Genomic DNA, 23,313 nt, shown 5'->3' with positions numbered 1-23,313 from the left:
GTTTAGTTCACTTTTTTTTAGTTAAAACTATCTCATAGCATTATTTAGTGCAGTTGTAATTTTTCAGTGTTAATTATTTAATTTGATTGGTAACAACCCTATTGTATCTTATTCTAATTTAATGTATTAATCAAATTCAAGAATATAAAGGGAAAGCTGAAGCAAAGCCTATATTTAATAAGATTAGGGTACATGTCCTTTATAAAAGGTAAAAATATAATAAATATGAAGATTTAAATACATCAAAGCTGATGAGAATGTTTCTTCAGAAAAATGACATTTAACTTTGCAGATAAGCAGAATTGTAAGTCTGAATGTAAACTAGGCAACAGATGGTAAGAACAATTACATTAACCCAAAACTAACTCAATTAAAATGCCACCGCTCATACTGTTTTCTTCTTTTTAATTATTAGAATTAGACATTAAGAGAATACATTTTTAAGCAAGTACTTTTACTTTTAATACTTAAAGTACATTTAAAATCAGGTACTTTTTACTTTATACTTAAGTAGGGTTGCCGTTGTAGTACTTCTACTTTTACTAAAGTAAATATATTTCTGTTTACATCTACTTTTACTTAAGTACTGAGATTCAGTACTTCCTCCACCACTGCCCGTCACTCTCATTTTTAAAGTGCTCCCACGCTTTCTTTGCCTGCTTCATTGCCCGCTTAGAAAGCTGGTCATGACTTCTTCTTGTGGATATTACAAATGTCTGGGAGCGCTCTGGCGGTCTCTAGGGGTGCAAACATATATTACAACTAAATTCAAAGCACGTCATTGACGCCACTTAACCGAGCAAAATGTTTCACTCGGTTACGCAATTTTTAACGGTTAATCGGTCAATCGGTTAACCATGGACACCCCTAGTTGCCAACATTCTTCAAAACATCTTCTTTTGTGTTTCCCAGAAGTCATACAGGTCTGGAACGACATGAGAGTGAGTAAATGATGATGACAGCATTTAAAAGCAGTAAATTTACTTTTACTTCATCCTAGCTCTAAATCATCAGTGCTTTACTGCCAAGGGCATTTCTGTGTGACAAAAAAAGCAATATTAAGTTTATCTGCATTTGCAGCAAATTCGATAATATCTATCATTATTTGTCCTTGTCCTAGTTTTATTTATTTACTCCAATTTAAGGCCCCAACCCCAGCAAAAACATTCACGGGGAACTCATGGGCCGGATGGGCTGGGTATGCCAGAGCCGAATTTTAGCCCCAGTCCAGCCCTGCTGGGAGCCATGGAAGAGTTTTGCATGATGCACCCAGAATGCTTTGTGGCATGAAGCATGTCCCCATTGTTGAGATTCATAAGCTGTGTCCCAAAGTGAAGTGCGCGCACTTCGAAGGTCGCATTTGAAGTGCGATTACGTCATACCTGCACTACGAAGACTGTCCCAATGTGAAGGCTGCACCCTCTGAAGGCCGCATTTGAAGTGCAATTACGTCACAGTGGCACTACGTAGGCTGTCCCAAAGTGAAAGCTGCACCTCTGAAGCGCTCTGAAGGCCGCATTTGAAGTGCGATTGCGTCACAGCGGTGCGACGAAGGCTGCCGCAATTCATGAGCGACTTCAAAATGCGCCCTTCGGTTCTCAGGCAAAGGAAGGGTACAGCAGATGGGACCTTCCCATAACTTCGCAGCCTTCCCTATCCCAGAATTCATAGCACACTGGTGACTACAGGATTTGACTGGTCCGCATTCCCGCGGCACTCGATCAGATTCCAGTAAAGACGGTAGCGGTCGGTAACTCAAGTGTAGCCTGCTGCGGGTACTATTGAACACAACAGCGCAAGCGCTTGAAGTTAATAAAACGTTCAACGTTAGTGCATTCACACAGTTCCCAGTTCCCTGCCCTGAGCAAGATAAACTTTAATTTCCCAATTTTTAAATGCTATTTATTTCTCAACCATTATCTCAAGAAGAGGAATCAGTCCATTATCAACCTTTTCGCTGTTTCTTTTTTCCCCCATACACTTTCTTTAAATAGCCTTCAAAGTATAATCTGCGCGGCGCTGTATTTTCGTCCTGCTCCCGCTATTCCGCACCGCACCATTCCGCTCGCGCAAAATTTACTCGGTGCTCACCCGCTATAAATTATTTTATTCCCGACCCGACTGATCCAGCTAAATTTAGATGTTGTTTCCAGAATCTATCTTTTAAATTTCCCTTACAGAAAGAGAGACACTGGATAGGAATTGTCCGTGCAATCATTTATTTTTCTTACAGCAGGCTGTATGTCAACACCGTAACTAAAACAAATATCACAGAAAAATAGGCTGATTCAAATGTGACATCTGTCACTCAGAATTATAAGAAAAAATACAAATAAACGAAAACTGCTGACTAAGATGCTAAAATAAAGGTTTTTTTTTTTTTATATGAATGAATGAATGTTCACTGACGACGGTCAGCGAAACATCGATCCTCCAAAGGCTGAATGCGTGGCCGACACAGAACAATTTAAATGGCTAGCTTATTCTTTTTTATGCAAGTTATTTGTAAATTAAACGAACTGCTGTCTATTGTTCATTTTCGTTAACTTCAAACGTAGGCTAAATTAAATGGTTTTTCTATAGCCTAGCTATTGTTTATTTTTGTAATGCACGTTATAATTTGTAGCTACATTACATGTTTAGGCTATACACATATTTTCTTGTCATGTAATTTAAAATGCGTAAATGAAAATTAATTGGTCTATTAGCCTACTTAGGCTTTTTACAACTATAGCCTATTTATAGACCAATAAAATAACTTAAGTTTAACATTAGAAACAACAAATTTTTATTATCAGCCAAACCAGAAGAAAACACTTTTCAACACTTTCATTGCGCTGAGCGGGAGAAGCTGGAGCTGGACCGGGATGGGGAATAATGCACAATAGAGACTCTGGTAAGGCCTGAGCGGGACATCATCTTCTGGGATGAGCAGGGCATATTTCCACTGTCCGCAGCTTTGCGGGGCCGAATCGGTCGACGGCTGCATGGCATGCCATAAAAAATGCATCTGAGATGATGAGTTGAATAAAAATAAGTAGGCCTACTTAAAAAAAAAAAAAAAAAAAACTTGGACGTATAGGCTAAATGTTTAAAATATATTGTAACAGTTACATTTAACATAAGAAATAAACTGTTAAATAATATTTGCAATTTGACAATATTTAACCGGCTACAGATTTACATGCTTATGGTCCAGCCCATCGTCGCAGGCTTTGAAGCATGTCAAAACCCAATAGAAAGCTCAAAAAAAGTATATATATATATAATCTAAGTAGTAGTATATGCTCCATTTCTCTTTTTAAAATCTCCTCACGAACGTCCGCTGTCAGTTGTCAGAACCTGCTAGGCCATTAACGGCGCTTTGGTTCATTGTTGCCAAGTCTGGAATCGGGTTGCATTTAGGCTTGTTGCTTTGGGGTGTTTGTGGCCTATAGTCCACAGGTTAAGTTGTCTTTACTTAAGCAATATTTCTACTGCCCGCGCCCCGCATTTTGGGATATTTTGGTCCATTCTGGCCGTGATTCCGATACTTTTGAATTACAATTGGAGGGGTTTTATTATTCAGACTTGGCAACCCTGTCTCTCGGTTCGCCCTTCGCGCACTTCGTGCACTTTGAAGGCGTGGCCTGGTCTGGCCTTCGAAGTGCATGGCCTTCGAAGTGCGCACCCTTCACTTTGGGACACAGCTACAGGCTGATTCTTGATGTCTGTGTGTGAGGAAGTTGTTCAAAGTGGAAGTGTATTTATAATTTCTTAAAATGATGGGTTAAATATGTAGAATATAATGTTCTGTTGCACACTCTGAATGCACTTAATTAAGCTGGTTGACAGCTGCCATTCAAAAAAGCAAAAAGAAGAAGGGTTCGAAGTGCTTAGTGTACAATCTGTTTTAAAACTTAAAACTGTTTTTAAAACCAGACTCAGTCGGGGTGCCAGTTCTCCTCTGGCCTATTAACACACAGTGTATAATTATTATTCTGGCAACCTTATAGGTTAGAAATCATATTAGATCAGAATATTAGAAATTTCTGGGTATCACGCAAGAGACTGGTTTATTTAGGATGGCGCATTGATTACACTAGAGTATGAATACTTGAAAGATCAGAGTCATCGTGCCGGAGACGGGTTTATTGAGGAAAACACTGATCGCCGTAATGGCAGTGTTGGGCAGTAGCGAGCTACATGTAACTACATTTTCAGTAGCTTGTCAGTAGCTCAGTTACTTTTAAAACAGTGTAGCTTTTCCAGTAGCTAACTACTTTACACAGCAAGTAGCGCGACCAAAAGCTACATTCCGTTTTTGGGCTCTGAATCTGACGACCGACGAGAACGAGCATGTAAGGAGCGTAGCTGAGCGGTGTGACAGACGCTCAGCTCAATAATCTGCTCTATGCAGACACTACTTTTTAATCGCAACTTGTAGTGTAGCTAACTACTTTTTCAAAATGGTAGCTTGAATGTAACTTAAAGGTCCCGTGCTTCGCGTGTTTTCGAAGCTTTGATTATGTTTACAGTGTGCAATATAACATGAGTTCACGTGTAAAAAAACAGTATTTTTCACACCGTTGTCTTATCTGTACAGCGCTGTTTCCTCTGTCCTAAAAACGACCTGATGATTTCCTTGTTCTATGAAGTCCCTCCTTCAGAAACACGTAACGAGTTCTGATTGGGCCAGCGCTTCCCGTGTTGTGATTGGACAGCAGCTTAGCGCACTTTGCCCGGAAAGGTCCCGCCTCTTACCATAACGGGGAGATGCAAGTGCTGAATGCACGCTCTTCTCCACGTGGGAGAGCAACGAGACCACGCCCCCTATTTTGCGTGTTCTTGTGGGCGGAGGGTTAGTCAACAAACTGTTCTAGTGACGTCATTACAGCAGGAAGTCAGGGGTGTAGTCCAAACCGGCCGTTCGCTGTAGGCTTTGAAAGGGAACTTCTGTTAAATAAAATATCTCGCTTGGCATTGAACTTTGAGCTTTATAATTTTACAGGTATTATTTATGCTCTTACAGCAACATTACACACTAACTAAAGTTTGAAAGATGGACTCGTGAAGAACGGGACCTTTAACTACTTTAACTTACAAGTAGCTTGTAAAGCTACAGTTTCAGAGTAGCTTCCCCAACACTGCATAATGGTGACATAAAAAAACGATTCATTCTCAATAAGAGATTGTAGATGTATAACAGAAATGAAGTCAGTCTGTTAGTAATGTATGAAGGTGGTAATGCTGTTTGTGGAGTTGTTTAATCCTCTGATGAGATTGAATTTAGAGATTCAATGTTTTCTTTTATCTTCAGTTGGTTTGATCTGAGGCTGTGGTTGAAGTCAGTTGTAGTTCTTGTGTTTCTATTTCCTTTAGTGATTCTGCTTGTTATCATCAGGTAACAGCTTATTAACAGCAGGTGTTCATCACTAATGCTAAATCATCACTTAATTATCTCATTAACTTCAACACTGATTCAGTGTTACCTTTTAACACTCGGAGTGTGGACTCATAGTGGACTCATAGGAACACCAGCAGTGTTCATTTAACACTGAGGATTTTGCTGTGTACAACAATTATGGCAAATCTTTTTTCTGGGTTTCTGCAGTGTGGTGAATGAAGATCTAATCCAGTGTCAGTCTAGATGTGGAGTCTGTAATCAGGTTCTGGCAGATGCAGTCTGTGGCGAGGGTTTAAGCAGACAGTGTGCTAGCTGCTACTCAGACAGAAAGAGATCTAGAACATGCCCTGTCATGGAACCATCCCCGATTGAGGACACTGGAGATCTGCAGCAGGATTCTCACCAATCATGTGACGTTCTTCAGAAAGTCAAAGACCAACACAAAAGAATGATGAAGAAAAAGTATGAGAGCTTATCTGAGGGAATCAAACTGCAAGAGAATCAAACCCTACTGAACAGGATCTACACACAGCTCATGTTACAAGGAGAGAGTGAAGGAGTGAATAAACAACATGAGGTTTTACACATGGAGAAAACAGCCAGAGCACAACACTCACAAGAGACTCCAATTGACTGCAATGACATCTTTAAAGCCTCATCTGAACCAGGTTGTGAGGAGAAAGACCAAATTAAGACTGTTCTCACTAAAGGCATCGCTGGAATTGGAAAAACGGTCTCTGTGCAGAAGTTCATTCTGGACTGGGCAGAGGGAAAAGCCAATCAGGATATCGATTTCATGTTTGTGCTTCCATTTCGAGAGCTGAACTTGATCCGAGATCATCAGTACAGTCTTCACAGACTTCTGCTGGACTTTCATCCTGAACTTCAGGATCTGGACTCAAACACTTATGAGGATTGTAAAGTTGTGTTCATCCTTGATGGTCTGGATGAAAACAGAATTCCACTGATGTTATCAGACGCTCAGGAAGTTTCTGATGTGACTGAGATCTTAACGGTGAATGTTTTGATGTCAAAGAAAGTTTGTGATGTGACTGAGATTTCATCAGTGGGTGTGTTGATTTCAAAGCTCATAAAAGGAGAACTGCTTCCCTGTGCTCTCATCTGGATAACCTCCAGACCAGCAGCAGCCAGTCAAATCCCCTCCAAATACATCAACCGTCTGACAGAGATTCAGGGATTCAATGAGGCTCAGAAGGAGGAATATTTCAGGAAGAGAATCAGTGATGAGCATCAAGCCAGCAGAATCATCTCGCATATCAGAAGAGCAAGAAGCCTCCACATCATGTGCCAAATACCCATCTTCTGCTGGATCTCATCCACTGTGCTTCAAAACATCCTGAAACAAGATCTGAGTGCGGAAATCTCTCACACTCTGACTGAAATGTACATTCACTTCCTGCTCATTCAGATCAGTGTGAGTCAGAAATATGAAGAGATAGATTCCAACAGAGAAGTGCTTTTGAAACTTTCTGAGGTTGCTTTCAAACAGATGATGAAGGGAAATTGGATGTTCTATGAGGAGGAACTGAAAGAAAGTGGTATAGATGTCATTGACGCCTCAGTGTGTTCTGGGATATGTTCTGAGATCTTTAAGGAGGAATCTGTGATTCATCAGAGCAAAATCTACTGCTTCATTCATCTGAGCTTTCAAGAGTTTCTTGCTGCTTTTTATGTGGTTTACTGCTATTTATGTAGTGCTAAAGAAGCACTTTTTGATTCACTACATAATTTACATGTACGTGTATTCAACAAAGTCAAAGAGAGTGAAAATGGAGAGTTAGATCTTTTCCTACGATTCCTGTTGGGCATCTCACTGGAGTCCAATCAGAGACTCTTACAAGATCTACTTACACACACAGAGAACAGCTCAGAGAGCATGAAGAAAACATCACTGTATATTAAAAATACACTTAAGAACAACAATATCTCCACTGAAAGATCCATCAATCTATTCCTCTGTCTACTGGAGATGAAAGATCAGTCTCTGTGCAAGGAGATTCAGGAGTATCTGGCATCAGACAAACATGCAGAGAAACTCACTCCTTCTCAATGTTCATCAATTACCTACATGCTTCAGATGTCAGAGGAGGTGCTGGATGAGCTGGACCTGAAAAAATACAACACAACGGAGGAAGGTAGAAGAAGACTGATACCAGCTGTGATCAACTGCAGAAAAGCGTTGTGAGTGTTAATCATCTATTACAATTAATAAAGAGTACAATAAAAAGCCTGCAGAGAGACATTACCCTCCCTGAAAGGTTCAATTCTTTGAAAAATGTTGCTGCTACCAGCACTGCCTTTACACAATTCAGTAAAGGCACGACTAGCCGAAGCAGGTTTTGGAGACCTACATTCTAGTGTTGTAGTTCAGGGTCCAGCTGCCATTGACCCATTAAGATAATAAACCTTTCATTTTGACTTTGTCACTGTTGTTTGCAAATAAATGAGGAATTAATTATCCTATTTTAAATGGAGCAGTTTAAGTTTATTAAACAAAGAACCCACACTGTAAAATCCAATAGTTCATGAGTTCACACTTACAAATAATTCAGATAGAATAAATGGTATGCGTATTTGGCGTGCTGTCCGAGGAGAGGGCTCCGAGCTCGGTATTTGGCCCGAACCCAGAGTACTCCCCCCGTATTTCTGGTTAGGAAAGTTAACCAGGTGCGTGTGAGGTAGAAGGGGTGGTGGAGGGATGCTGCAAACTTTGTCAAGGAACGTTGGTGAGTTGACTGGGTATTTATGTGATCCTCCACTTGAGCTGATTGGTAGACATGTTGATTACTGATTGTTGACAGCTGGTTGGAATGACATCATGATTAGGTAGATCATTTGAACGTGCTTCTCCCGAACTTAGTTTTTTAAGAAACATCATTTCATGAGTTCACACTTACAAATAATTCAGATAGAATAAATGGTATGCGTATTTGGCGTGCTGTCCGAGGAGAGGGCTCCGAGCTCGGTATTTGGCCCGAACCCAGAGTACTCCCCCAAAAAATTGCTACTAGCATAGGACAGCAGCCAGTAAATGATGTTGATGCCCCCCAAAAGTTGCAGAGCATGAACTGGTGCTGTGCCAATCGAAGGGGGGGATAGTCACTGGATCGGGAGATCTTGTTCATTATTGTCTGAGGTTTGTATGGTCGTGATATCAGAAAGGTGAACCTCGTTGGTAGTCAGCTGGGGTGGTTGCGTGTAGGCGAGAGGAGATAGCAGTGCTGTGGCAGTGGAGACGAGCTGTTTCAGCATACTTTCAAACGTATCCAATGAGCTGGCTGTACAAAGAATTAGGCTCCTGTATGAGTTGAGAAGATGACACTGCTCTGAGGGTGGGACAAGTTTGGATGGAGGAACAGAACTCCTGCGGGAGTGAGGTTGGTGATACTGCTGTGGCAGTGGAGATGAGCCCTTTTAAATCTGCTTTCCAAACTATCCGAAGACCCAGTTGTACAGAGAATTGGGCTCCTGTGGGGTGGAGAAGGTGAGACTGCTGAGACAGTGAAACAGGTTTTGAAAAGACGTATCAGAGCTCCTGCGGGAGCGAAATTGACTATAACTGCTGCGGCAGAGGATACGAGACGTTTCAACTTGCTTTCCAACTATCCAAACGAACAATTTGCACGGATGATTGGGCTCCTGTGGGAATGGAGATGACGACATTGCTGTGGTATTGAAACGAGTTTCAATGGAGTATCGGGCTTTGCGAGAGCTGAGTTGTCGATACTGCTGCAGCCGTGGAGACGAGCCATTTTAACTTGTTTTTCGAAACCAGTGAGCCGGGTTGGACGTAGAACTGACACTCCTGCGGAAATATGGAGAAATCACTGCTGCGGCAGTACAAGCAAGTTGAATGGAAAAATTTAACTCTTGCGGGTGCTGTGGCAGTGGAGGCCTTTGGGTGGAGGAACTGGCTTCTGTTGGAGCGGAGGAGATGACACTGTTTTGCAGTAAAGTCGGTTGGAGAAACTGGGCTTCTGCTGGAGCGAATGAGATAACACTGCTGCAGCAGTGAGAACTAGCTGGATGGAAAAGCTTAGCTTCTGTTAGAACGGAGGAGATACTGCTGCGGCAGTGAGAGCCGGCTGGATGGGGAATACTGAGCTTCTATTGGAGCGGAGGAGATAACACTGCTGCGGCAGTGAGAGCCAGCTGGATGGAGAATCCTGAACTTCCATTAGAGCAAAGGAGATACTGCTGCGGCAGTGAGAGCCAGCTGAATGGAGAATCCTGAGCTTTTGTTAGAGCGGAGAAGATAACACTGCTGCGGCTGTGAGAGCCGGCTGGTTGAAGAATCCTGAACTTTTGTTAGAGCGGAGGAGATAATACTGCTGCGGCAGTGAAAGCCAGCTGGATGGGGAATACTGAGCTTCTGTTAGAACAGAGGAGATAACTGCTGCGGCAGTGAGAGCCAGCTGGATGGAGAATCCTGAGCTTTTGTTAGAGCGGAGGAGATAACACTGCTGCGGCAGTGACAGCCAGCTGGATGGAGAATCCTGAACTTTTGTTAGAGTGGAGGAGATAACACTGCTGCGGCAGTGAGAGCCAGCTGGATGGGGAATACTGAGCTTCTGTTAGAGCAGGGGAGATACTGCTGCGGCAGTGACAGCCAGCTGGATGGAGGATCTTGAGCTTCTGTTAGAGTGGAGGAGATAACACTGCTGCGGCAGTGAGAGCCAGCTGGATGGAGAATCCTGAGCTTCTGTTAGAGCGGAGGCGATAACACTGCTGCGGCAGTGAGAGCAAGCTGGATGGAGAATCCTGAGCTTCTGTTAGAGCGGACGAGATAACACTGCTGCGGCAGTGACAGCCAGCTGGATGGGGAATCCTGAACTTTTGTTAGAGCGGAGGAGATAACACTGCTGCGGCAGTGACAGCCAGCTGGATGGAGAATCCTGAACTTTTGTTAGAGCAGAGGAGATAACACTGCTGCAGTGAAAAATTTGAGGTGGGTTCCTGCAGGAGTGACTGGAGAGATGCTGCTACGGCAGTGAATATTATTGATTCATTTAATGAATTTGGTGATGTTGAATTGGAGTGGATGTGGTGATCCTGTAGGATTGAGTGTATGGAAACAGGCTGAAGCTGAAACAATTTTAGCTGATGAGGGTCTGTTGGGCTTCTTTGATGTGGGAGCGATTGGAGCGGATGTAGCTCTTGAAAGCCTCTGACGACCAGCGACCAAGTTTTTGGATCTGGTGCTGGGAGAGACCTTTTTGAGCAGTTGTGGTTGCTGCACCTATGCGGAATGAATGGCTAGAAAAGTTGTCTGCCGAGATGCCGGATAGAATCAGTATAGACTTGAGGTGTTTTTGGAACCAGAAACGTGTGACAGGGCGGTTAGCATCGTCTGTGAAGAGTGGTTCAGATAAAAGTTTAGTCTGCAAACTTCTGAAATGTAGGTTGGCTAAAATGGATTGATACGGCTGGATTGGTGATGGAAGGTTGAAAATGTAAATGGATTGCCCTTTTTTCATTTGATCCGTCTTGCTTTGTTTGATGAAGTAAGAGATTGTTTCGTCATCTAGCACTGCTAGGTCTGAAATTATAGGATGAAGCTTTGGATTGAAGGTGGACGTGATGGTAATTTCTGAGCTTCTGAGAAAACCGGAGCCAGCCAATATGAACATTGCATCCAGAGTGCGGGCAGTATTGGTGGAGTGGTAGCCTTGGCGGAGGGTGGAGATACATTTGGTAAGTATGTCTAGAGTTATTGGTTGTCTGGGTGGGTGGGTTGAGTTTTTTGGATGCCTTTGATGAGCATGGAAGTTTGTGAATTGGTTATTTCTGGAGAGGGCAGACCAAACACAAGTTTGTTGAATTCAGCTTAGATGACCCTTGATGGAGCTGACTTGGAGGTTCTTGATGCTGTTGAAATAAGATATGAATGAAGTGATGGTAAGCAAAGAATAATCTGGAAAATTCAGCTTGTATATGGAGTGAAAAGACTTGAAACACTTCCATGCAGTTAGGTAGGATTGAAGGGTTCTGGGGGAAACAGCTTGAAGGATGGAATTGAGAGAAGCGTCAATGAGGGGTCTCAATGGGTGGTTTATGGGAATTTTAGCTCTCAATACTTTGGTACTGGGGTTGGGAATGGGAATGGGTCCGCCTCTGGCGCCAACAGCCTGAATTTCTGTGAGGATCTGTGCTCTAATGTTGCTGGCGACAGGGGGCAGTTCCAAGGCTGTAGCATTCGGCGGGAAGGGCATCTGTGTTGCAGAAAACAGAGTGAATGGAGCACTAGTTTGGGAAAAAGTGTTAGGCGGATAGAAACCAGGGACCGAAAACCGCTTGCAGAGGCAACCTCTCGTTTCGGTCGGTCCCCGACAAAGGAGGAATGGGAAAAAAGCGGAAAGAGGAAAGCTAAGGAGGACAAAAAGCAGCTGGGCCTGCACCGCTAGCGGAGGCAGCCACGCGCTAGAGTTTGATGGTGGGGCTGCAGGCCAAGGGAAGGGGTTAGAAAAAGTGACAGGAAAATGCTGTGATAGAAAGCTTGAGCTGCTCGCGGAAGCGTACTTACGCTTAAAGGATTGCCTGGGGCAGAGGAAACTGGTATTGTGACCTGAGGTGCAATGCTGGAAACACCCACGGTCTCTAGCTCGGCGGAGCAGAGAGATGAGATGGGCTGGGTGGCGGCAACGATGGCAGCGGTGGCTGGAACTGGGGCGCGGCCCAGGCTAGCTGAGGGCCTGCTGCAGTGGCCTGGTGCTTGAGGAAGAACCAGTTCTGAGGGAGAAAGGGTCTTTTGAGAGCGTGAGTTCGGATCCTTATGTTTCCTTGACCTGTTTGTAGTTTTGGAAGGTGGAGTGGATTTTGGAGATGGAGAAGCTGCTTGAAGTGACACGTACAGGTTGTATAATTTGGCTTTATTAATTATTCTGGAAAAATTATCATCGACACTGATTAGCACTTGTCTTAACCCTAGTACGGTCCATTTCTCTATTGCTGGAATCGTAGGTTGTACTGAGGAGTAGGAGGAAGCTGGAGATGGTGGATGTCTTGAAGGTGGAGGTGATGGCAAGCCTCTGCGTCTCGGTGTACGGGATGTGGCTCGGCTGGGCCGACGGCCACACTGTGTTGCTGGAGATTCAGTCACGGTGTCTTGTTGGGTTGTGGTGCTCCTTGCAGCTGTGGGATGCTGTAGAGGATCTTCGTCAGATGGATAAATTTCATTCTCAAACATTGCAATGGGTAGGACCAAATGCTGATTTTCTTCAGCTCCTGTGGAAGCATAAAGAGCAACACTGCTTTGGCAGTGGAGAAACGGTTAGCCAGAGAAACCGAGCTCCTGTGGGAGCAGAGGGAACAGCACTGCTTTGGCAGTGGAGAAACGGTTAGCCAGAAAAAACTGAGCTCCTGTGGGAGCAGAGGGAACAGCACTGCTGCAGCAGTGGAGAAACGGTTAGCCAGAAAAACTGAGCTCCTGTGGGAGCAGTGGAAAAACGGTTAGCCAGAAAAACTGAGCTCCTGTGGGAGCAGAGGGAACAACAACTGCTTTGGCGGTGGAGAAATTTGCCAGAGAAACTGAGCTCCTGCGGGAGCAGAGGGAACAGCACTGCTACAGCAGTGGAGAAGAGATTAGCCCGAAAAACTGAGCTCCTGTGGGAGCAGAAGGAAACACACTGTTATGGACACTGGAGGAATTAGCCAGAGAAACTGAACTCCTGTGGGAGCAAAAGGAAACACACTGTTATGGATACTGGGGAAATTATCCAGAGAAACTGGGCTCCTGTGGGAGCAGAAAGAACAGCACTGCTGTGGCACAGGAGAAAAATAGCCGGAGAAACTGAGCTCCTGCGGGAGCAGAGATAACAGCGCTGCTGTGGCGCAGAGGAGAAAAAGATTAGCCATAAAACTGAGCTCCTGTGGGAGCAGAGAGAATAGCACTGTTATGGCAGAGGAGAAATTAGCCAGAGAAACTGAGATCCTGTGGGAGAAGATGGAACATCACTGCTTCTGTGGTGGAGAAAAAGTTAGATGGAACAAAATGGAAAAGCATGTTTGTAAAACCATAATGGGACTCTTATTTTGAAAGAGACCCATTTGGGTCCAACTCTTATTAAATTTAGCATACAACATTACAATATAATCACAATAAAGAAAACAGTCCTGGTTCATAAGAACTTGGCGCCATACATTGATTGTAAATGCTCTGAAACTGTAATATTCTGAACGCAACACGGCGCCACATTCAAAAGTTTAATCACAATTAGGAAGATGTGATGTATGTTTCTGTCTCCAAAATATAAGATGGCTTAAATAATCATTATGCTGTATTGTCAACATTTAAGTTACTTAGCCTCACGATACATTCATTCGCTTTGCGAGCGAGTAAATTTATTGTTCATCACCACGGCAAATGCACTTTGTGTGTGACAAGTTTCTGTCTGTTGTACACAGAGGCAGCAAGATCACAACAAAGCTTGATGCATGCCGGAACTGTTATTTAAGATACATTTCTATTTCTTGGGACAGAAGCTGTTGTAGCTGTCCTGCTGCAAGTCTGTGCAGTGTGCACTCTTTACAGTGTCTGAGCGCTGCTCAAACAATTGACTCCTCATTGATTGAATTGTGGCAAAGACCACATTACACTTTGGAAAAAACAGGAATTCTTTTACCGTGATGTTGAGGAGCCATTGGTTTGAAATAATGCTGATGAAAAGTGGCCAAAAGGGGCTTTAGGTAGCTTAGGAATTTGTAAGGAAAGTTTTTTAGCATTGTAGCATAGCTTCGAGCAGCGTGTGGAGCCATGTTGACAGCGTGGGTAGAAAAAGTGACCTGCCAGAATGCTGCAAACTTTGTCAAGGAACGTTGGTGAGTTGACTGGGTATTTATGTGATCCTCCACTTGAGCTGATTGGTAGACATGTTGATTACTGATTGTTGACAGCTGGTTGGAATGACATCATGATTAGGTAGATCATTTGAACGTGCTTCTCCCGAACTTAGTTTTTTAAGAAACATCATTTGTTCTTTCTTAAACCTTTTTAATTAACTTTACTTAATGTCCAATATTTGCATGCTAATGCATCTGTTACTCAGAAAACCCAAATTAACATTACTTGACTGGTTTGAAAAACAACAAAAAAACAAACAAACAAACAAACAAAACAAAAAAACAGGTGGCTGGGCAAAAAGTTGAGGCGGGGCAATTCTTAGTAGACTTTTCACTAATTTCCTCCACTTCTGCAGTCATCGTTCTTCTTAGTTGCATTCACTAATTTTCCAGTCATCTTGAATGTTATTGACAATACAACTAAATACGTTGGGAGAGGGTCACATAAGCTGACTCCATAAATTTATTTTGATTTCCTAAAATTTCTCACCTATTATGGTGATCAGTGTTCCCTTTGGTTGGGCACTTGGAACTTCATTTAAATTATTGTAAATCTCGTCCTTTTAATGCAGAGACACAACACAAAATCAGTTATCTGATTTCAAATATATATTTACGGTAACACTTTATTTTAGGATTCAGTTATTAGCTAGTAGCTTATTAGCATGCCTAATACTAGGATATTGGCTGTTTATTAGTACTTATAAAGGACATATCTTAATGCCTTATACTTCATGACCTTATTCTACATCCCTTAATCCTACCCAATACCTATTAAATGCTGTTAAATGCTACAAAAACTACCTTACTAACTATTAATCAAATTTACAAAATTCAATAATGAATACAAAAGTGCTGCTTAATGTACAAAAGTGCAATAACATATGGTTTGCAAACATTTTAACCAATTAAGTTGCTTTTTACAGCAGTTAAAAGTTAGTAACAGTTACAATATTTCTTGTAAATATCAACTTAAACATTCATTAAATCAAATTAAATTAAATTGGTGGTATACATATATTGATTCTGTAGTAATATTCTCATCAGTGTTCTGTCAGCTTTTACATAGGCCTACTTAAATCTGCATATTTGTGATATTGACCCCAGGGCGTTATTTAATTTTATAAAGGCCATTTTTTTTAAATCTTATTAAATGTATGCATCATCTTTCATGTTAAATTCTTACATTTGATTAATAAATACAGTTATAATAGTAAAAACACTATAGGCTGTTACCAATCAAATTAAATAATTTAAATTGCAAAAAATACAGCTGCAATAAATAATGTTATAAGATTGTTGTTCTAAATAAAACATGCAATCATACTTTTAAACATAACCGCCAATAGGGGGCAGCAAGTGATTCGTCTTCATAAGTGAGTCATTGAGTCGTTTATTCAAATGATTCATTCAAAACGCTGAATCATTTAGTAACAAAACACTGCGCTGAGTGTTGCTTTCTTTTGGAAAAAAAAAGTGTTGCTTTTCTTTTTGTCGGTGAAATCATGGTTGAAATGGAACAAAAAAGGTTATTTGGATCTAAAATGTAAATAACTTAAAGGGGGGGTGAAACACTCAGTTTCAGTCAATCTCATGTCAATCTTGAGTACCTATAGAGTAGTATTGCATCCTTCATATCTCCAAAAAGTCTTTAGTTTTATTATATTTATAAAAGAAATATGGACTGTACCGAGTCTTTCCAGAAAAAACAGAGCGCCTGGAGGCGTATCGAGTGGGCGGAGCTAAAGAATGACGATCGCGCAAAGCGGTGACGTCCTCAAGCGTGGAGAAACCCATGGCTATCAATCTCAGCTAATAGATATGATCCAGAATCATTCGGAGGCTGAAATAAACTGAACTGGAGAAACAGCAACAGCAGGACGTCCGTCTCTGTGGTATGGACTGTATTTAGTAGCCTGTCAACATTTGTGTGTGTTTACCCGCAGTTTATGAGGACATGATTAGGTTTATGGACTACTGTATGCGACTAAACCTTAGCCGTTGCAAGCAAAACGGTTTTGCACGTCAGACTAGTGTAACGTTATACATTGAACAACAATGGAGTCCGTTAGCGCATTTAAATGACGAAGCACGCGATCGTGTCGTTTACTGATGTTTACTCGCAACGATAGCCGACAGCACAGACATTTGAAGCAGTTTTACTCACCGGCTGCTTCCAAAGCAGGACCGAACCTTTATCACTGGGACCGCTCCGTCAAAAACACACTTCTTTGGTATTATTTGGTGAAGTCCTGACAGCAGTCACTGTGGCGATCCACTCTGCGACCCGACTGAAGCGATGTTAGGAAGCTTCCCGTCATTTCTGCGTTCACATCGCTTTAAATGCAGCGCTGCCTTCCCGGAATGCCGTGCTGAAGCGTTGAAGTCGCTTGATGTCACCCATAGGAATAAAGTGGAGTGGCGCGGAGTGTTTATGGGCGTGCATTTAATCTCTCGCTCTAGTCCTCTCTCATTCAGAATCCCTGACAGCACATGCATGCTTCATGTGAAGTTTACACAAGCTAAAACGAGAAACTCTAAAATAATCCAAAAGGAATATTGAAAATGATGACTAAAGCAATAAAAAGGTATCATAATGAACGACTGACCAACAGGCTCCATCATAGACCTTGCTTAAGAAATAGAAGTAAATAAACACTAACAAAAACAGCACTTGAACTCTATTGAAATATCAATAAATTTGGATAGGAATTTATTAACTATTTCATTGTCTTTCAGGCTTGTTGACTCTAACATCACTGGTCAATGCTGTGAAATTGTAACTTCAGCTCTGCAATCTTCAATGTCCCTCCTAAGAGAGCTGGACCTGAGTAACAATGACCTAGAGGATTCAGGAGTGAAGCTTATCTCAGATGCACTTAAGTCGACAAACTGTCTCCTGGAGATTCTAAGGTACTTAAAGTATTAAAACGCATTTAAAGAAAGATGTTGTGGAGAAAATGGGAAATACTGTTGCACAATTCAAAATTAAATTTGTTTTTGTAGATTATCTGGCTGTATGGTTACAGAGGTCGGGTGCTGTTATTTGGCTTCAGCTCTGAGGTCAACATCACACCTGAAAGAGTTGGATCTGAGCTACAATCAACCTGGACAATTAGGAGTCAAATGTCTCTCGGAGAGACTTAATGATCCACTTTGCACACTGGAAAAGCTCAAGTATGTGAACATAAGTAAAAAAATTTACAGTATAAGGAAATTGGTGGACATATTAGTCATAATAGTTACAAAGTCATATGAAATTTACTTTAGTTTCTAAATAAATTGCTCTTGGAGTAGAAAGATAGATGGATGGATGGATGGATGGATGGATGGATGGATGGATGGATAGATAGATAGATAGATAGATAGATAGATAGATAGATAGATAGATAGATAGATAGATAGATAGATAGATAGATAGATAGATAGATAGATAGATGCTTTCTCAAAGGGCAGTATCATTCAAGAAATAATGACCAATTACTTTCATTTATGTGTGTTTCTTTAGTCTGGATCACAATGAAGACATTCGAATCACACCAGGGCTGCAGAAATGTATGTACTCTTTGCTACTTTTGACACACATTCACATGTAGTTTTTGGTTCTAATCACTGTTCTTGTGCACAGATGCCTGTGATCTCACACTGGATCCAAACACAGCATATACTCGTTTATTTTTGTCTGAAGAGAACACCAAGGTGACATATATAGAAAATCAGCCATTTTTTGCATATCCTGATCATTCAGAGAGATTTGATAAAAGTCCTCAGCTTCTGTGTCGGGAAAGTCTGACTGGACGCTGTTACTGGGAGGTTGAATTGAGCGGAAAAGGTGCTTTTATATCAATGGCATATAAAGGAATCAGCAGGAAAGGCGAGAGTGATGACTGTGTGTTTGGATGCAACGAGAAGTCTTGGACTCTGGATTACTCCTATGACAGATTTAGTGCCTGGCACAACAATAAGAGCAATTACATACCTCCACCATCACCTCCCTCTAATAGAGTAGGAGTATATATGGACTGGTCGGCTGGCACTCTGTCCTTTTTCAGCGTTTCTGACACACACACACGCACGCATTTACACACATTCAACACCACATTCACTGAACCCCTTTATGGTGGACTTGGTATTTATCTTGGTTCTTCAGTTTCTCTTGTCAAACTGAACAAAAACAACTGAGAAAGTGACTTCCATTTTCACACATTCTTCAGTGAAACACGGTCTTCTTAAAGCTGTAGTGTTGTATGTTTCAACTGAAAAATGTGTGGAAAGACACATTCAGTGTATAATTACAAACAAATATATTTTTATATAACACCTTTCTGTCAAGCTCCTGCAGTTTACAGATTACACTCCACCATACATTGATAAATATTTAGAGCCAAAAAGTCTTACCCAGTGACACACAATGCCAAAGTTGAAAAAAAAAACCCTGAAATTATAAGGAAGATGGTAAATGCATCTGTCTGGGAAGTGTTAGAACATTATTTCAAAGGCTCTTGGACTCCAAAGAACCAAAGTTGGAACCATTATCTCCAAATGGAGAAAAATAAACATGGCCCAGTAGCAAACCTTCCCAGAAGTGGCTTACCATCCAAAATTGGCACAAGCTCAACTGCCACTCTAGGCAAAACACCGTCGTGACTCGTGCCACCCCCATTTCACACTAGCGATGGAACAATTACTGGTTTCACGATAAACCACGGTACACTGTCAAAAAAAAAGAGTACAAAATTGTACCTTTTAAGGTACAAGTGACCGGCACTGGGGCTGTACCCTTAAGGCTTAAGGGTACATTTGACTAGAGGTCAGAGGTAAGGAAGTTCAGTCCTAGAGAGCTGATGTCCTCCAGAGTTTAGCTCCAACCCTTCTAACCCACCACAGTATAAACCTCACGGCTCCCAGCATGCATTGCAGCATTAAGTATGGCACCATTGTTGAGATTCATATGCTGATTCTTGATATATGTGCACGTCTAAATGGGCCCCCCTTAAAATGTTTTTAACAATAAAAAATTAGTACGTCTGATCTGTAGCAAGAAAGTATTGCAGGTGAATATTATTATTATTTTTATACAGTGATGAATTTAGTCAAACATTATTCTTCATGACACATTTTGTTTATGGCTTCTTTTATTTTAAACAATTGTGCTTTGTTTCTGCAGTAACAAACTTACTTAAAAGTTGTCAAACTGCACATCCCTAAAGGAAATCTAAACCTGTTAATTCTCAATACGAGCTTCTATAGACGTCTTTCAAGGTTGGAACCAAACTCTGCAAGACATTGGCTCACTAGGACCAAACTGAGGAAAACTATGGTATAGTTGTACCCTAAGGACCAATTGTGTACCTTTAAATGTACAGTTATACATTTTATTCCCCAAGGAACAAAATTGTACCTCCACTGTACCTTTTTTTCTGAGAGTGTAAAATGTATTGATGGTTAGTAATATAGTTTAAAATGTAATTATCATTAAAACCATGTTTGATTATCAAGATTTTGAAACCTCCCATTAAATTCTGTCTAGTCAGTCTGGCGCAGTGCGCAAACCTGTTTTTTGAAAAAGAATAAATTGCAGAAGGCAGTGACTGTGCTCAGGGGATTTTCCAGCCTTCTAAAAGGACCAAATCTGAGGTGTGGTCATATTATGGCTTTTACAAAAGTCCTGAGGGAAACTTAATTAAAGACTGTCACCCTGAACATCCAAAAAGAAAGTAGCTGTAATAGGAGAAACACTTCAAATCTGCGAATGTAAGGCAACTGGACTTTGACCTCAACACACAAACTAAGTCTGGGAAATAATAACATGAAGCTTCAGCTAAAGACGAACTAACAAGTTCAGACACAACTAGAACTTTTCAGACCCTGAAAGTGGATTAAGTGCTACCCTAAGACACTAAACAGGGCAGAAAATGTCCTGTTTCTACTACAGACTTAGACAAACCTGGAATGGAAGGAGGACACCAGCTTCAAGAACCTTCTCCTCCAACACTAGTTAGTCACCTTTTAGGCCACACTGCCAAGCCCCAAACTGCCACACTGGATCCAAACACAGCATATACTCGTTTATTTTTGTCTGAAGAGATATGGATCTTGGATATCCTGATCATTCAGAGAGATTTGATAAATGTCCTCAGCTTCTGTGTCGGGAAAGTCTGACTGGACGCTGTTCCTGGGAGGTTGAATGGAGCGGAAAAGGTGCTTTTATATCAATGGCATATAAAGGAATCAGCAGGAAAGGCGAGAGTGATGACTGTGTGTTTGGATGCAACGAGAAGTCTTGGACTCTGGATTACTCCTATGACAGATTTAGTGCATTCACTTAAACCAGTAATTCTTAAAGTGTGGTCCGCCATCGACCCCTAGTGGTCCGCGAAAAGATGACCTAAACTAGGCAAGTGTTTATAAAATCGTCACTTATTTAAGTAGATTTTTAATGTACTTGCGAAACAGTTTTAATAACGTAAAAAAGGATCTAAAATCCACAGATCTATTAGTTTTGTAATGTACTAGTTTTTGTTTCATGTGTAAAATCCCAGTAATTTCAGTGATATTGAACATTAAAGCCCCTTTCACACCGGATGCGTAACGAAAAAGCAAAACGAATAAGCGAATATTTCGCGTCAAAACCATTCACATCAGCCGCGACACGAATTTGCAACGTTTCAGGGCTCCAACATTCCAAAACATTTGCTGCATCAGCTGAGAAAACACGGACAGTGAAGATGAGCTTTTCATTTTATTTAAAAGACGGTTTCGGGTGCAACCCAGTCTTGAAGGACAGAGAGTCTGAAGGGGAGTATGCTAATCATGTACAGGAGCTAAATCTTTATCATGGCCGGTTCTGCACTTAGTACTTTCTTAAGTCTGTGGGACAATCTGAGGATCTCATCCCGAGACAGCACCGCATCTGACGAGACAAACCGCGCACTTTAGGAGCAGATGTTTCCAGTCAAGTCACAATGTGAACATTTAAGTGCCACAGACATGGCAACACATTCACTTTCCATAATCGCGGACATAAGGTTAAAAAAAACGATATATACAAGGTTAACTTAGGTTATTGCTGTCTGTAAACACAGTAGTAAACATAGCTGCAGATGCACAGCTTTGACTAGACCTACAGCTGTAATCTCATGAGATATCCCATACCTGGCAATGGTTAATGTTGAGTGAATAGCTCATGACATCAACTGGACATTTCATCACATTTGTTTCCTTGTATGTGTTTGGTTGAAGCCGTTTTTGATGCCGCTAGAGTAAAAAAATATCGAAACTGAAACAAAAAAAAAAATGCCATTTTTCGCCGCAGCACATTCGTGTTCGGCGTGGAAGCGCTCATTACACAAACAGCTGACCAAAAAATAAAACCATCGTGCGAATTATTTGCACGTCAAAATCGCGTCCAGTGTGAAAGGGCCTTAAGGGGAACATTCTTTTCAGCATTTTATTGTTACCATAGTTACAAGCATAGACTTACTATACCCACCACCTCAGTTTTAAACTAATGGCTCTTTGGAATGGCATTAAGTGGGTTACAGTATGTTTAATTGCATTTTTTTTCCCACATGTGCAGTTTGTTGTTCATATTAAGTTGCAACTCATTTCACATTAAATTTTTCAAATGAAATAAAAATGTATATAATAATTTCTGATCATTTTGCATTTGTGTTTGAATAATTAGTTTTTGACTTGAAACAGTTGCATATTAAACTTAAATTTAGCTTATCCTTCCTATTTTGTTGGTTTTTGGGGGCATGTTAGAGGGGGATTCTGTAGATGGTCCTCAGAAAAAAATTGGAAGATATAGTGGTCCTTGGGCTGAAAAAGTTTGAGAAACACTGACTTAAATCTAAAGGTCTGACTTTGATAACTTCGACGCATGACATTCTAGTCCATACCCACATGCAGATCCCTACACTGTAAAAAAAAATTCCCATCAAATTTACGGTAAAAAACCGGCAGCTCTGGTTGCCAGAACTTTACTGTAAAAAATACGGCAGTAACGTTTTAGGTTTTACGGGACAACAGAATTTAATTTAAAGGTTTATAATGTGGTAATTACGGTTAAAAATTGTTTATTTTACAGATAAAAACCCTATAATTTGAAAGTTTATATTGAAATAATTATGTGTACACAGTACACTATAAAACAATAATGGTAAAAAAAAAAAGTATTGAACTGAAATATTAAATTACCAACTTATTGAAATGCTAATATCTGTTATTTTCATTTTATATAATTTGACAATCACCAATGACAGTGGTGATGAGAATCACATGATGAATCAAAGCTCATCACATGCAGCTTTTGAAGGGACAATATTAACATATAGAAGGTGCACACACAAACACTAAACACCAAACACCATCATGGTGAAGGGGGGATTTTGAAATCCACTGCCGCTTCAATATACCTGTATATATTTATATCCTAATTAACTTCATAATCAAAACTTTAATCAATATTTATCCTGTATTATTATAATGATTCTATCCAGTTATGATTTTGTTTTAGTTTCTTGTTTTCTAAAGTGTATATTTGGTCTCTGAGGAGTGACTGAGGGTCTGGCCTAGAGATGTGTGATGTGTCACTAAACACTGGCAACAAGGTCATGTGTTTGGATTTGAGGTATCACACACCCCTAACATGTCAGGAGTGCAGTTACAGCGTTTGCTCACTTAGCCCGGCTTCCAGATATGAAATATGGATTTGTCTTTCATTTAATTATGTTTTATTTCTTTTATATTTCCTTTTACTGCAACACTAAAGACTCAAGATGAATATTGCCTGTACTATTGTGTGTCCCTCTCACTGAAAGAAAGCACATGTTATCAGTATGTTTTGGTAAGAACTAGTTAGAACTGGAGCTTAATCAGCTCCAACCTTGGAGAGACTGTGTATCTGTGTATGTGCGCAATATTCTGTGTTACAGATCAGAATGCTGTTCAATGGGCACCCTAAGAGATGGGTGGACTTGTTGTTCTGGGCAAGCTGGCGCCTGCTCCAGATCTGGAAGGTCACTACGGGCCTAATTCTGGGTGAAAGCATCAACAAGTGACAC

General features: G+C 41.1%; 1 protein-coding gene across 1 annotated transcript in view; it reads left to right on the top strand.

Annotated features, from left to right (window-relative positions):
• LOC137079089 (protein NLRC3-like) overlaps positions 1–21,878 on the top strand; it is a 29,275-nt gene extending 7,397 nt beyond the window's left edge. The window contains exons 2-6 of the mRNA XM_067447047.1: positions 5,594–7,588; positions 16,985–17,158; positions 17,252–17,422; positions 17,754–17,800; positions 17,874–21,878. Of these exons, the coding sequence (XP_067303148.1) occupies positions 5,594–7,588; positions 16,985–17,158; positions 17,252–17,422; positions 17,754–17,800; positions 17,874–18,427 (2,941 nt within the window). The 3' untranslated portion in view covers positions 18,428–21,878. The remainder of the gene's footprint in view (positions 1–5,593; positions 7,589–16,984; positions 17,159–17,251; positions 17,423–17,753; positions 17,801–17,873) is intronic.
• The last annotated feature ends 1,435 nt before the right edge of the window (positions 21,879–23,313 follow it).

Source organism: Pseudorasbora parva, chromosome 6 (assembly GCF_024679245.1).
Source record: "Pseudorasbora parva isolate DD20220531a chromosome 6, ASM2467924v1, whole genome shotgun sequence".
Classification (NCBI taxonomy): domain Eukaryota; kingdom Metazoa; phylum Chordata; class Actinopteri; order Cypriniformes; family Gobionidae; genus Pseudorasbora; species Pseudorasbora parva.
The sequence above is the reverse complement of the archived record's forward strand: the minus strand, read 5'-3'. Positions and strand labels throughout refer to the sequence as shown.